The sequence below is a fragment of the Nerophis ophidion genome, linkage group LG04 (assembly GCF_033978795.1).
Source record: "Nerophis ophidion isolate RoL-2023_Sa linkage group LG04, RoL_Noph_v1.0, whole genome shotgun sequence".
Classification (NCBI taxonomy): Eukaryota; Metazoa; Chordata; class Actinopteri; order Syngnathiformes; family Syngnathidae; genus Nerophis; species Nerophis ophidion.
This window is the reverse complement of record NC_084614.1, coordinates 2505955-2522645: the sequence shown is the minus strand read 5'-3', so window position 1 is coordinate 2522645 and position 16691 is coordinate 2505955. Positions and strand designations below refer to the sequence as shown.

The 16691-nt window shown below is 35.8% G+C and overlaps 2 protein-coding genes across 2 annotated transcripts; one reads left to right on the top strand and one right to left on the bottom strand.

Annotated features, from left to right (window-relative positions):
* Nucleotides 1-383: 383 nt before the first annotated feature.
* On the bottom strand, nucleotides 384-4239 carry chrac1 (chromatin accessibility complex subunit 1). The gene is made up of 3 exons (XM_061896725.1): nucleotides 4017-4239; nucleotides 3817-3931; nucleotides 384-2277 (listed from the first exon to the last, which is right to left on the bottom strand). The coding sequence occupies exons 1-3, from the start codon at nucleotides 4167-4169 to the stop codon at nucleotides 2189-2191; spliced, it is 357 nt and encodes a 118-aa protein (XP_061752709.1). The 5' UTR covers nucleotides 4170-4239; the 3' UTR covers nucleotides 384-2188.
* A 2920-nt stretch (nucleotides 4240-7159) lies between these two features.
* Nucleotides 7160-16564, top strand: gatad1 (GATA zinc finger domain containing 1). The gene is made up of 5 exons (XM_061896724.1): nucleotides 7160-7674; nucleotides 10614-10736; nucleotides 10814-10873; nucleotides 12112-12295; nucleotides 14145-16564. Exons 1-5 carry the CDS (start codon nucleotides 7465-7467, stop codon nucleotides 14333-14335), a joined length of 768 nt encoding a protein of 255 aa, XP_061752708.1. The 5' UTR covers nucleotides 7160-7464; the 3' UTR covers nucleotides 14336-16564.
* The last annotated feature ends 127 nt before the right edge of the window (nucleotides 16565-16691 follow it).

The following is a 16691-nucleotide window of genomic DNA, read 5'->3' as shown; positions in this document are numbered from 1 at the left end:
AGTTTTTGTTTCATGTCTCTACGACCTTCCTACCAGAAGTTACAAGCAGTTGTGTCTGTGTTTTCTTCTCAAGAGCAGTTTTGTCTGTGTTTTATTTCTAGGGGGCGCTAGAGCGCAATTTTAAGTTGTTTTTTTTTTTTATTAGATTGCAATTTCCACCAGTCCTGATGTGTATGTCCAGTTTGGTGAGTTTTGAAGCATGTTAAGGGGGTCAAATTACAGCTCAAAGAGGCAGCGGTATAATAATAATAAAACCTTACAAATACAATAGGGTCCTCTGTCCCAAAGGGACATTCGGTCCCTAATAAATATAATATAAATATAATATAAATATAGTATAAAAGGCATGTTGGGAAACGTTTAATAAGTAACATAACGGGAAGTAAGATGTGGGAAAATATAACTTTTATATTTTACAGCCAATAAGACACTTTTTCAACTGTTTACATCTATTTAACACAAATGCCAAAAACTTTAACATGCTAACCGCTAACATGCTAATACTCATCGCTAACATATTAGTGCTAAACTGCTGAGCACTAACATACTAGTGTTAACATGCTAAAAGCTAACATGTTGGTCTAAACATGCTAACAGTTAACATTATTGTGCTAACATCTTACATGCTAGTGCTAACATGTGAACCACTAACATGCTAATGATGGCACGCTAACAACTAACATTCCAATATGCTAGTGCTAACGGGCTAACAGATAGCATGTTCATTCTGACATACTAGTGCTAACATGCTAACCCCAACCATACTAGTGCTCACATGCTAACTGCCAAAACTAAAATGCTGACGCTAATATACTAACATACTAGTACTCACAGCTAACATTTTAGTGCTAAGCTGCTGAGCAATAACATACTAGTGTTAACATGCTAACAGCTATCATGTTGGTCTAAACTTGCTAACCAATAACATGTGCTAACATCTTACATGCTAGTGCTAACATGATTACCACTAACATGCTAATGATAGCATGCTAACAGTTAAGATTCTAACATCTTACATGCCAGTGCTAACATGATAACAGATAGCCTGTTCATGTTAACAGCTTACATGCTAGTGCTAACAAGTTAACCACTAACATGATAATGATAGCACGCTAACAGCTAACATTCTTACATGCTAGTGCTAACGGACTAACAGATAGCATGTTCATGCTGACATACTAGTGCTAACATGCTAACCCCAACCATACTAGTGCTCACATGCTAACTGCCAAAACTAAAATGCTGACGCTAATATACTAACATACTAGTACTCACAGCTAACATTTTAGTGCTAAGCTGCTGAGCACTAACATACTAGAGTTAACATGCTAACAGCTATCATGTTGGTCTAAACTTGCTAACCAATAACATCTTACATGCTGGTGCTAACAAGATAACCACTAACATGCTAATGATAGCACGCTAACACCTAACATTCCTATATGCTAGTGCTAACGGGCTAACAGGTAGCATGTTCATGCTGACAGCTGACATACTAGTGCCAACATGCTAACCACAACCATAATAGTGCTCAGATGCTAACAGCTAACATGCTAACTGCCAACATTAAAATGCTAATGCTTATATGCTAACATACTACAACTCACAGCTAACATGTTAGCACTAAGCGCAAACATACTAGTGTTAACATGCTAGAGCTAACACGTTGGTCTAAATATGCTAACCAATAACTTGTGCTAACATCTTACATGCTAGGGCTAACATGTTAACCACTAAAATGCTAATGACAGCATGCTAACAGTTAACATTCTAACATCTTACATGCCAGTGCTAACATGATAACAGATAGCCTGTTCATGCTAACAGCTGACATACTAGTGCTAAAATGCTAACCACTAACATACTAACATGCTTGTGCTAACATCTTACATGCTAGCGCTAACATGTTAACCACTAACATGCTATTGATAGCATGCTAACAGCTAAGATGCTAACATCTTAAATGCTAGTGCTAACATGCTAGCAGCTAACATGTTCATGTTAACAGCTGACATACCAGTGCTAACATGCATATAGCTAACATGCTAGTGGTGCCATGCTAACTGCTAACATGTTAATGCTAACATGCTAATGCCAACAATTGACAAACAAGTGCTCACATGCTAACATGCTAGTGCTAACATAAAGCTGTCAAGTCATTTTAAAAGCTTCCAAGGACAAAGTGATGTTAGGTTGAGAGGTCGCCTTCTTCCTGGTCCCGCATGTCCTCCAAAGACTTGAGGTAGTCCCGGGCCAGGATCTTCTTGGGAAGAATATCTGACAGGAGAAAAACACATTTTAAGCTCAAACGCTGTTTCTGCTTGTAAGTTCTGCTGCGTGTGTGTGTGTGTGTGTGTGTGTGTGTGTGTGTGTGTGTGTGTGTGAGTGTGAGTGGCGCCTAACATACGAAACGAAAAAAAGTACAGGTATTTTTCAGTAGCAGTATAGTATTGTTTTTGATTCATTAGTACAGTGATACTAACGTAGTAGTGCTAACCAGCTAACCGCTAACATGCTAGTCATTGACATGCTAGCCGCTAACATACTAACTGCTATCAATCTAACTGCTGACATGCTAAATACTAGCATGCTAACTGCTAAAAAGCTAACTGCTTGCATGCTAGTGCAAACGTGCTAATTGCCGACATGCTAACCATTAACATGCTGGTGGTAACACGCTAACCTCTAACATACCAGTGATAACATGCTAACTGCTAACATGCTCAACCCTAACATCCTAGTGTTAAAATGCTAACCACTAATATGCTAGTGTTAAAATGGTAACCCCTAAAATGCTAACAGCTAACATGCTAATGCTGACATGCTAACCCCTAACATGCTAATGCTAAAATGCTCACTGCTACCATGCTAGGGTTAAAATGCAACCCCATAACATGCTAACAACTAACATGCAAACCACTAATATGATATTGCTAACAGGTTCACCCCTAACAAGCTAGTGTTAAAATGCTCACCCCTAAAAAGCCTGTGTTAAAATGCTAACTCCTAACAGGCTAGGGTTAAAATGCTAACCCATAACATGCTAACAACTAACATGCAAATCACTAATATGATATTGCTAACAGGTTCACTCCTAACAAGCTAGTGTTAAAATGCTCACCCCTAAAATGCCTGTGTTAAAATACTAACCCATAACATGCTAACAGCTAACATGCAAACCACTAATATGACATTGCTAACAGGTTCACCGCTAACAAGCTAGTGTTAAAATGCTCACCCCTAAAAAGCCTGTGTTAAAATGCTAACCCATAACAATCAAACCACTAATATATTGCTAACAGGTTCACCCCTAACAAGCTAGTGTTAAAATGCTCACCCCTAAAAAGCCCATGATAAAATGCTAACCCATAACATGCTAACAGCTAACATGCAAACCACTAATATGATATTGCTAACAGGTTCACCCCTAACAAGCTAGTGTTAAAATGCTCACCCCTAAAAAGCCCGTGTTAAAATGCTAACCTATAACATGCTAACAGCTAACATGCAAACCACTAATATGACATTGCTAACAGGTTCACCCCTAACAAGCTAATGTTAAAATGCTCACCCCTAAAATGCCTGTGTTAAAATGCTAACTCCTAACAGGCTAGTGTTAAGATGCTAACCCCTAACATGCCAGTGTAAACATGCAAACTGCACACCATGCAGTCTTGGTAAATCACATGCTGTTTGGCGCGAGGTATTTGGATCTCAGCAAGGGACGGTTTTTGCATGGGGAAAAAAAAAAAGTACAATTTCAAAGTAAAGTGCTCATATTGCTGAGTTGTTGTAGTTGTGTTGTAAAGATGTCACCTGTGAGAAACTGCAGAGTTTCCGTCTCCTCCGCGGTGTTAGCGAGGTCGCTGTAAGTCAAGCTGTTGCTTTCCCGGTTCAACGAGCTCAGCGCCAAATGCTGCACGAACATCTCCTGCCGTGACGAGTTCCGGTGTTTTATTTTGAAAGCAGCCCCACTTCCTGCCCCGCGACGCTGACAATGTGGCTAGCTTGCTTACCGTCGCCTTGGTGGTGAGGAAGAGCGCGTCCTGGTTAATGTTGGACACATCCGGCGAGCTCTTCATGATGAGTCTCACTCGAGACACGGGGAGGGAAATGTTCTTCTTACTCCCCGCCGTCCTGTCGTCTTTGTGCGGGCTCCTTGTCGACATTTTCACGGCGCTGGCCAACAAACGAACTGCTTTTCAAGCCGGACTGGAGGCTTTCTTCTCCCGGCAAACATGCGCATGTTCGTTCCTTGCGTTGTCTCGGCGCCCCCCGCTGGACTGGAGTGGAACTGCTCTCACTCTCACCAACAAAGTGGCAAATATTCATACAATTGTACACTGTGATACAGTAACAACATAAATACATAAATATATATACATTTTTTTTATTGAATTACATAATTTTCTTGCATTGTGGATTCATTTAAGGCCAGTTATTGATACAATATTTCTAATACTATTTTTAATGCAATATTTTATTGTAATATTTAATTGTGTTGATACAATATTTCCATGTAATGTATCTGTTATTTGTACTACATTTTTTAACAATTTCTGTAATATATTTTTAACTGTTATTGATACCATATTGTTATTATAATGTTTACTTTTATTGATACAATATTTCTAATATACTGTTAACTATTATTGATACAATATTTCTAGTATAATATTTACTGTTATTTATGTATTATTCATACATTTACTGTTATTGATACAATATTTCTAATGTAATATTTACAGTTATTTATGCAATATTTATAACATAATAACTGTTATTGATACAATATTTCTAATATGATATTCATTGTTATTGATACAATATTTGTAGTATAATATTTAATTCTATTGATACAATATCCATCCATCCATTTTCTACCGCTTATTCCCTTTGGGGTGGCGGGGCGCGCTGGTGCCTATCTCAGCTACAATCCTGGACAAGTCGCCACCTCACCGCAGATAGATAGAATATTTCCATATAATTTATCTGTTATTTGAACAACATTTTATTATAAGGTTTACCAATATGACACAATTTCTGTCATATATTGTTAACTGTTATTGATACCATATTTTTATTATAATATTTACTTTTATTAATACAGTATTTTTAATATACTGTTAACTAGTATTGATACAATATTTCTAATATAATATTTACTGTTATTATGCAATATTTCTAATATAATATTTAGGGGTATTTATGCAATATTTATAAGTGTTATTGATACAATATTTCTAATATGATATTTACTGTCATTGATACAATATTTCTAATATAATATTTACTGTTATCGATACAATATTTATAGTATGATGTTTACTGTAATTGATACAATATTTTTAAAATAATTTTTACTTTTATTGATACAATATTTCTAAAAACACTGTTAACTGTTATTGATACAATATATGTAATTTAATATTTACCCTTATTGATGCAATATTTCTAATTTAATATTTACAGTAATTTATGCAATATTTATAAAATAACAATGACTGTTATTGATACAATATTTCTAGTATGATATTTACTGTCATTGATTCAATATTTATAATATAATGTTTACTGTTATCGATACAATATTTATAAAATGATGTTTACTGTTATTGATACAATTTTTGTCATATAATATTTAATTCTATTGATACAATATTTCCATAAAATGTATCTGGTTTTGTACAACATTTTTAATACAGTTGTTACTATTATTGATACAATTTCTGTAATATATTGTTAACTGTTATTGATACCATATTTTTATTATAATATTTACTTTTATTGATACAATATTTCTTATATAATATTTACTCTTATTGATGCAATATTTCTAATACAACATTTACAGTTATTTATGCATTATTTACAACATAACAATAACTGTTATTGATACAATATTTCTAATACGATATTTACTGTAATTGATACAATATTTCTAATAAATTATTAACTGTTATCGACACAATATTTGTAATATAATATCCACTATTATTGATACAATATTTATAATATAATGTTTACTGTTATTGATACAATATTTGTAGTATAATCTTAACTATTTTTGATAATGATACAATATTTCTAATACAATATTTACAATTATTGACGCAACATTTCTAATGCACTGTTTACTGTTATTAATTATAGTGTATAGAATGATTGATACAATATTTGAATGCAGTGTTAACTGTTATTAATGCTGTCATTTAATTGTGCAAGGTGATACAATAACAACATAAATACAGGTAAAGAAATAAATATGTTTTTAAATCCTGCACGCATTTTTCTGATTGGATTAAATCAAATTTTTCTGCATTGTATTTTTTTGTTTGTTCGTGAATTAAAGTGCAGTGTGAAATGTGACATTGTGTTTGACAACTGTAACATCTGTAACGCTATGGAAGATACCGCGGATTCATTTGAATATATATATATATATATATATATATATATATATATATATATATATATATATATATATATATATATATATATATATATATATATTTTTTTTTTTTTTAAGTTTTTTTTAATATATATATATATATATATATATATATATATATATATATATATATATGTGTGTCAGGAAAAATTCCCTTGTGGATCATTAAAGTTTGTCTAAGTCTACAGCGATTGAAGAAATTAAATTTGGTATATTTATGAAAGATAGCAACCTAGGAATGATTATCAATATTGGATTAATGATCAATTCAAGCATTTATAAAATCTTAGAAAATGAAAAAATATATATATACAAAAGCCATGAAATATTGTCTTTATTGGAAGAATTTCAATTGTTATCGGTGAGACATTTTTATTTTTAAAAATAGTTTTCAAGAATTTGCAGCATAAACAAACGGCGGCGTAGCCATGATCGTATTACGCATGCGTGTACTGCCCGCCATTTTAAGAGAGCAATCTACGGTACGCCGTCAGGGACAAAATACACACCCACTTTGACGTTGTGGTTTATCGATTATAGGTGATCAATAACCCTGATTTAGATCATCATATTTTCTAGAGAGGCACTTCTAGAAATTTCTGCGACGATCCCTCGGTATTTATGTGGATTGTACTTTAAAATGCAGTGTGTTGCTCCCCCTCCAATGCAGCAGGGGGCAGCACAGCCTGTGAGGAGTGACGTCAGCGGAAGAAGAAACGTTGTTTTTTTATTTTTGTCAATGGCGGCTGATCTCCGGACAAGAAGACAAGGCTGACAACAACAAACATGTTGGCGCCACAAACTAACATGTTGGCGCCATAAACTGACACGTTGTCCCGCCATTTCCTACCGCTTGTCCCTTTTGGGCTCGGCGCATGAACATTGTCTCCATGACTGAGATGAAGTAGTGCTAGTGAGGCCTGTCGTCATCCACATCCCGCCTTTCTTCTCCCAGCCCGCCTTTAACAGGAATATTATCAATATTCATATTAATAATAATATTCCTCGTCGTCATGCCGCTGGGCGTGAAGCCGAGCTGCTCGCAGTGCAAGAGCAACTCTTCGTCCATGTGGAAGAAGAGCAGCCAGGGCGACATCTTGTGCAACAACTGCGCGGTGAAGAGCAGTTTAGTGGCCGCCGGGACCTCGTTCTCCTCCGCCTTCTCCTCCTTCTCCTCCCCGGCCTCTGCTGGAGCCTCCGCCGGCAGCCCTGCCGGGAAGCAGGTGACGCTATATTATTATTCATTATCAGTAGTAGTATTGTCATCTTATTATTGATACTGTCATATTATTATTGATATTATAATCCTCTTAGGGCTTCACGGTGGTAGAGGGGTTAGTGCGTCTGCCTCACAATACAAAGGTCCTGAGTAGTCAGGGTTCAATCCCGGGTTTGGGATCTTTTTGTGTGGAGTTTGCATGTTCTCCCCGTGAATGTGTGGGTTCCCTCCGGGTACTCCGGCTTACTCCCACCTCCAAGGACATGCACCTGGGGATAGGCCCCTCCCACCTCCTAAGACACGCACCTGGGGATGGGCCCCTCCCACCTCCAAGGACATCCACTTGGGGATAGGCCCCTCCCACCTCCAAGGACATCCACTTGGGGATAGGCCCCTCCCACCTCCAAGGACATCCACTTGGGGATAGGCCCCTCCCACCTCCAAAGGCGTGCACCTGGGGATAGGCCCCTCCCACCTCCAAAGACATGCACCTGGGGATAGGCCCCTCCCACCTCCTAAGACACGCACCTATGGATAGGCCCCTCCCACCTCCGAAAAAAAGGAACCTGGGGATAGGCCCCTCCCACCTCCAAAGACATGCACCTGGGGATAGGCCCCTCCCACCTCCTAAGACACACACCTGGGGATAGGCCCCTCCCACTTCCTAAGACATGCACCTAGGGATAGGCCCCTCCCACCTCCAAAGACATGCACCTGGGGATAGGCCCCTCCCACCTTCAAAGACACGCACCTGGGGATAGGCCCCTCCCACCTCCAAGGACATGCACCTGGGGATAGGCCCCTCCCACCTACAAAGACATGCACCCGGGGATAGGCCCCTCCCACCTCCTAAGACACGCACCTGGGGATGGGCCCCTCCCACCTCCAAGGACATCCACTTGGGGATAGGCCCCTCCCACCTCCAAGGACATCCACTTGGGGATAGGCCCCTCCCACCTCCAAAGGCGTGCACCTGGGGATAGGCCCCTCCCACCTCCAAAGACATGCACCTGGGGATAGGCCCCTCCCACCTCCTAAGACACGCACCTATGGATAGGCCCCTCCCACCTCCGAAAAAAAGGAACCTGGGGATAGGCCCCTCCCACCTCCCAAAGGAAGGAACCTGGGGATAGGCCCCTCCCACCTCCTAAGACACACACCTGGGGATAGGCCCCTCCCACTTCCTAAGACATGCACCTGGGGATAGGCCCCTCCCACCTCCCAAAGGAAGGAACCTGGGGATAGGCCCCTCCCACCTCCTAAGACATGCACCTATGGATAGGTTCCTCCCACCTCCAAAGACACGCACCTGGGGATAGGCCCCTCCCACCTCCAAAGACACGCACCTGGGGATAGGCCCCTCCCACCTCCAAAGACATGCACCTGGGGATAGGCCCCTCCCACCTCCAAAGACATGCACCTGGGGATAGGCCCCTCCCACCTCCAAAGACATGCACCTGGGGATAGGCCCCTCCCACCTCCAAAGACACACACCTGGGGATAGGTTGATTGGCAACACTAAATGGTCCCTAGTGTGTGAATGTGAGTGTGAATGTTGTCTATCTGTCTGTGTTGGCCCTGCGATGAGGTGGTGATTTGTCCAGGGTGTACCCCGCTTTACGCCCAATTGTAGCTGAGATAGGCGCCAGCGCCCCCCCGCGACCCCAAAAGGGAATAAGCGGTAGAAAATGGATGGATGGATATTATCATCTTATTATTGATTATTGATATTATCAGCTTATTGATATTTTCATCTTATTATTGATATCATCTTACTCTTGGTTATTGATATCATCTTATTGATATTATCATATTATTGATATTGTCATATTTTTGTTGATATTATCATCTCATTGATATTGTCATCTTATTATTGATATTATCTTATTATTATTGATATTATGATCTTATTGATATTATCTTATTATTGAAATAATCTTATTATTGATATTATCTCATTTATTATTTATACTACCATCTTTTTATTGATATTATCATCTCATTATTGATATTTTCATCTTATTATTGATATCATCTTACTCTTGGTTATTGATATCACCTTATTGATATTATCATATTATTGATATTGTCATCTTTTTGTTGATATTATCATCTCATTATTGATATTGTCATCTTATTATTGATATTATCTTATTATTATTGATATTATCTTATTATTGAAATAATCTTATTATTGATATTATCTCATTTATTATTGATACTACCATCTTTTTATTGATATTATCTCATTATTGATATTGTCATCTTATTTATTATTGATATTTTCAACTTATTATTATTAATATTATCATCTTATTGATATTACCTTTTTATAAAGTATTGATATTATTATCTTATTATTGACTATTGATATCACCATCTTATTATTGATTATTTGTTTGTTTTTTAACAGCGCAGGGAAGCAGGTGGCAGTATTGTCATCTTATTATTGATTATTGATATCATCTTATTATTGATTATTTGCTTTTTTTGGAACAGCGCAGGGAAGCAGGTGGCAGTATTGTCATCTTATTATTGATATTATCATCTTATTATTGATTATTTGCTTTTATTTGCAAATACTTATTGATTTGTAACCTGAAGACTTACAGTATAATACATCATCTCACTCACACATCATTTACTGTTGATCAAACTCTCTTCACTCGTATTAATGCAATATTTCTAATATAATATTTACTGTTGTTGATGCAATATTTCTAATATAATATCTACTGTTATTGATCTGGTGATGTAATATTGACAGTTATTGATCTGGTGATGTAATACTGACAGTTATTGATCTGGTGCTGTAATATTGAGAGTTGTTGATCTGGTGCTGTAATATTGAGAGTTATTGATCTGGTGCTGTAATATTGAGAGTTATTGATCTGGTGCTGTAATATTGAGAGTTATTGATCTGGTGCTGTAATATTCCCGCAGTGCAAACAGGAGATCCACAGGAGGTCAGCTCGCCTGAGGAGCACCAAGTACAAAACTCCTGCGTCTGACAAGAAAGTTTCCACCAAAGGCAAAGGGAGAAGACACATTTTTAAATTGAAGAATGTAATTTTCATATTTTTATCTTCCTACTTTTTCACCTGCTTATTAATTATTACTTTTATTTGTGTGCTTCTTTGCAGCCAATCAAGGCTCCAGAATCTGTAGCAACCATCATCACTGCAGAGTCTGTCTTCCACAAGGTAGCAAGAACACGATCATAAACATGGGTATTAATCATCATAACACAAGTTATCATTCATAATAACAATTGATATTAATCATAATAACACAAGTTATGGTTCATAATAAGCATTGATATTATTCATAATAACGCAAGTTATGATTCATAATAAGTATTGATGTTAATCATAATAACCAAAGTTATGATTCATAATAAGCATTGCTATTAATCATAATAACACAAGATATGATTCATAATAAGTATTGATAATAATAATAAGTTATCATTTATAAAAAAGCATTGATATTAACAATAATAACACATTGTGATTCATAATAAGAATTGATATTAAAATTAATAACTCAAAATATGATTCATAATAAGCATTGATATTAATCATAATAACACACGTTATGATTCATAATAAGCATTGATGATAATAATAATAATAACACATGTTATTATTCATGATAAGCATTGATATTAATCATAATAACCCAAGTTATCATTCATAATAAACATTGAAAAATAATTATAATAACACAAGTTATGATTCATAATAAGCATTGATATTAATTATAACAAGTTATGATTCATAATAAGTATTGATATTAATCATGATAACACAAGATATGATTCATAAGTATTGATATTAATCATAACACAAGTTATTATGCATAATAAGCACTGATATTAACAATAACATGTTGTGATTCATAATAACAATTGATATTCATAATAATAACCCAAGATATGATTCATAATAAGAATTGATATGAATCATAACACACGTTATGATTCATAATATGCATTGATATTAATCATATTAACCATAACCCAAGTTATGACTAATAGTGATTATTGTTAATACTAATCCAAGTTATGATTAATAATAAGAATTTATAGTAATAATAACCCAAATTATGATTAATAATAAGCATTGATATTATTAATAATAAAATAAAAAAGTTTGAGTTTGAACATCAAATATGTTGTCTTTGTAGCATATTCAACTGAATATGGCTTGAAAAGGATTTGCAAATCATTGTATTCTGTTTATATTTACATCTAACACCATTTCCCAACTCATATGGAAACGGGGTTTGTAGTCATTGTAAATAAAAAGGTAGTCATTGCACAGTGTGTGTGTGTGTGTGTGTGTGTGTGTGTGTGTGTGTGTGTGTGTGTGTGTGTGTGTGTGTGTGTGTGTGTGTGTGTGTGTGTGTGTGTGTGTGTGTGTGTGTGTGCGTGTGTCAGGGTGTGTTCTACCAGACCGGGGATGTGATCAAGGTGGTTGACGAGGAGGATGGAAAGTCCTACTTTGCTCAGATCCGAGGTTTTGTCCAGGACCAGTACTGCCAGAAGAGTGCCGCTCTCACCTGGCTCCTCCCCACTCAGGACAGTCCTCAGGGGCACTTTGATGCTGGCACCTACATCCTGGGTGAGCACCCGTCATAAAGTGAATACTAGTACACATTCTACATCCTTGGTAGGCAGGTCTTCTCACAAAGTGTCATAAAAGGAGTACTAGTATGGAAGCATGTGTTAGTGTCATAAAGTGAGTACTAGTATGGAAGCATGTGTTAGTGTCATAAAGTGAGTACTAGTATGGAAGCATGTGTTAGTGTCATAAAGTGAGTACTAGTATGGAAGCATGTGTTAGTGTCATAAAGTGAGTACTAGCATGCGTTAGTGCCATAAAGTGAGTACTAGCATGTGTTGTCATAAAGTGAGTACTAGCATGTGTTGTCATAAAGTGAGTACTAGCATGTGTTGTCATAAAGTGAGTACTAGCATGTGTTGTCATAAAGTGAGTACTAGCATGTGTTGTCATAAAGTGAGTACTAGCCTGTGTTGTCATAAAGTGAGTACTAGCCTGTGTTGTCATAAAGTGAGTACTAGCCTGTGTTGTCATAAAGTGAGTACTAGCATGTGTTGTCATAAAGTGAGTACTAGCATGTGTTGTCATAAAGTGAGTACTAGCATGTGTTGTCATAAAGTGAGTACTAGCATGTGTTGTCATAAAGTGAGTGCTAGCATGTGTTGTCATAAAGTGAGTACTAGCATGTGTTGTCAAAGTGAGTACTAGCATGTGTTGTCATAAAGTGAGTACTAGCATGTGTTGTCATAAAGTGAGTACTAGCATGTGTTGTCATAAAGTGAGTACTAGCATGTGTTGTCATAAAGTGAGTACTAGCCTGTGTTGTCATAAAGTGAGTACTAGCCTGTGTTGTCATAAAGTAAGTACTAGCATGTGTTGTCATAAAGTGAGTACTAGCATGTGTTGTCATAAAGTGAGTACTAGCGTGTGTTGTCATAAAGTGAGTACTAGCGTGTGTTGTCATAAAGTGAGTACTAGCATGTGTTGTCATAAAGTGAGTACTAGCATGTGCTGTCATAATGTGAGTACTAGCATGTGTTGTCATAAAGTGAGTACTAGCATGTGTTGTCATAAAGTGAGTACTAGCATGTGTTGTCATAAAGTGAGTACTAGCGTGTGTTGTCATAAAGTGAGTACTAGCATGTGTTGTCATAAAGTGAGTACTAGCATGTGTTGTCATAAAGTGAGTACTAGCATGTGTTGTCATAATGTGAGTACTAGCATGTGTTGTCATAAAGTGAGTACTAGCATGTGTTGTCATAAAGTGAGTACTAGCATGTGTTGTCATAAAGTGAGTACTAGCATGTGTTGTCATAAAGTGAGTACTAGCATATGTTGTCATAAAGTGAGTACTAGCATGTGTTGTCATAAAGTGAGTACTAGCATGTGTTGTCATAAAGTGAGTACTAGCCTGTGTTGTCATAAAGTAAGTACTAGCATGTGTTGTCATAAAGTGAGTACTAGCCTGTGTTGTCATAAAGTGAGTACTAGCATGTGTTGTCATAAAGTGAGTACTAGTATGTGTTGTCATAAAGTGAGTACTAGCATGTGTTGTCATAAAGTGAGTACTAGCATGTGTTGTCATAAAGTGAGTACTAGCATGTGTTGTCATAAAGTGAGTATTAGCATGTGTTGTCATAAAGTGAGTACTAGCATGTGTTGTCATAAAGTGAGTACTAGCCTGTGTTGTCATAAAGTGAGTACTAGCATGTGTTGTCATAAAGTGAGTACTACCATGTGTTGTCATAAAGTGAGTACTAGCATGTGTTGTCATAAAGTGAGTACTAGCATGTGTTGTCATAAAGTGAGTACTAGCATGTGTTGTCATAAAGTGAGTACTAGCGTGTGTTGTCATAAAATGAGTACTAGCATGTGTTGTCATAAAGTGAGTACTAGCATGTGTTGTCAGGTCCAGAAGAAGAGCTGCCCAGGAAGATGGAGTACCTGGAGTTTGTGTGCCACGCCCCCTCCGAGTACTTCCGGTCCCGCAGCTCACCTTTCCCCACGCTGGTCAGTCGGGCAGAGAGAGGCTACATCTGGACTCACATCGGGCCCTCACCTGGGCGGGGCCTCAAGGAGGCTGTGGGCGGGGCTAGTTAGCGTTAGCACCTGGACCTTTTGTACAGTCCTGCTCCTGGTCCTGGTCCTTGTCCCGGTCCTGGTCTCACCTTCACGGCCTCAGGCAGACCCAGCAGTCAAAGACCATCTGCACATTTAAAGTCTTGTTGACAAATACATCATGTCGATGTTTTGTTTACAAGTAAACACATCTGTACGTTTGACAAATACATCATGTCAATATTTTTTTTACAAGTAAACATTTTTGAATAAAAATGACGATGATTTGTTTGCAAGTAAACAAAAATATGTTTGAAAAATAATGTAAATGAGTTGTTTTCAGTAAACAAAGCTGTTTGCAAAAGAAACCATGTCAAGGTCTTAGACAAATGTTTGTAAAGTAAATCATGGTAAATATTTTGTTTGCTAGTAAACAAATCTGTTTGAATAATGTAAATGTTTTGTTTACTAGCCAACAAAACTGTTTATAAAATAAATCATTTACATTTTTGTTTACCAGCAAACAAATCTGTTTAAAAAATAAATTGTGTACATGTTTTGTCTACTAGTAAACAAATCTCTTTGAATAATGTAAAAGTTGTGTTTACTTGTAAACAAATCTGCTTTAAATAAATTATGTAAATGTTTTGTTTACTAGTAAACAAATCTGTTTAAAAAACAACTTATGTAAATGTTTTGTTTGCTAGCAAACCAATCTGTTTGAATAATGTAAATGTTTTGTTTACTAGCAAACAAATCTGTGTTTAAAAAATAAATCATGTACATGTTTTGTCTACTAGTAAACAAATCTGTTTGAATAATGTAAAAGTTGTGTTTACGTGTAAACAAATCTGCTTTAAATAAATTATGTAAATGTTTTGTTTACTAGTAAACACATTTGTGTTTGAAAAATAAATAATGTAACTGTTTTGTTTACTAGTAAACAAATATGTTTAAAAACAACTTATGTAGATGTTTTGTTTGCTGATAAAATCTGTCTAAAAATAATTTATGTAAATGTTTTGTTTGCTAGTAAACAAATCTGTTTGAATAATGTAAAAGTTTTAAAATCTGCTTTAAATAAATTATGTAAATGTTTTGTTTACTAGTAAACACATTTGTGTTTGAAAAATAAATGTAAATGTTTTGTTTGCTAGTAAACGAACCTGTGTTTGAAAAATAAATCATATAAATATTTTTTGATTGGCAACACTAAATGGTCCCTAGTGTGTGAATGTTGTCTGTCTATCTGTGTTGGCCCTGTGATGAGGTGGTGACTTGTCCAGGGTGTACCCCGCCTTCCGCCTGATTGTAGCTGAGATAGGCGCCAGCGACCCCCGTCACCCCATAAGGGAATAAGCGGTAGAAAATGGGTGGATGGATGGATATAAATATTTTGTCTACTGGTAAACAATGTTTTGTTTACTAGCAAACAAATCTGTGTTTAAAAAATAAATAATGTAAATGTTTTTTCTACTAGTAAACGATGTTTTGTTTACTAGCAAACAAATCTGTGTTTAAAAAATAAATGTAAATGTTTTGTCTACTGGTAGACAAATATGTTTGAATAATGTAAATGTTTTGTTTACTAGTAAACAAATATGCTTTAAATAAGTTATGTAAATGTTTTGACTACTGGTAAACAATGTTTTGTTTACTAGCAAACAAATCTGTTTAAAAAATAATGTAAATGTTTTGTCTACTGGTAAACAAATATGTTTGAATAATGTAAATGTTTTGTTCACTAGTAAACAAATATGCTTTGAATAAATTATGTAAATGTTTTGTTTACTGGTAAACACATTTGTGGAAAAATCATTTAATGTTTTTTTTACGGGTAAAAAAATCTGTGTCTGAAAAATAAAATATGTAAATGTTTTGTTTACTACTAAAACAAATCTGTTTAAAAATAAATGATGTAAATGTTTTGTTTTTAGTAAACAAACCTGCGTTTGAAAAATTAATTATGGAAAATGTTTTATTTACTAGTAAAGAGATTTGTGAAACATTTAAATGTTGGTTTACTCGTAAACAAATGTGTTTGAAAAATAATGAAAATTTGTTTACAGGTAAACAAAGATATGTTAGAAAAATAATGTGCTGTTTTCAGTAAACAAACCTGTTTAAAAAATAAATCATGTAAATATTTTTTCTTCTAGTAAAACAAATCTGAATAATGTACATGTTTTGTTTACTGGTAAACAAATTTGTGTTTGAAAAATACATCTAAATGTTTTGTTGACTAGCAAACAAATCTGTTTGAATAATGTACATGTGGTATGATGTATTTACTAAGAAATATTGTGTAAATGTTTAATTACACACCTTCAGTTTCCAAATGAAGCAACGTAGTATCTGTTAGTCTACAAAATAACATGTCCCCTCTCCCCCATTTGGT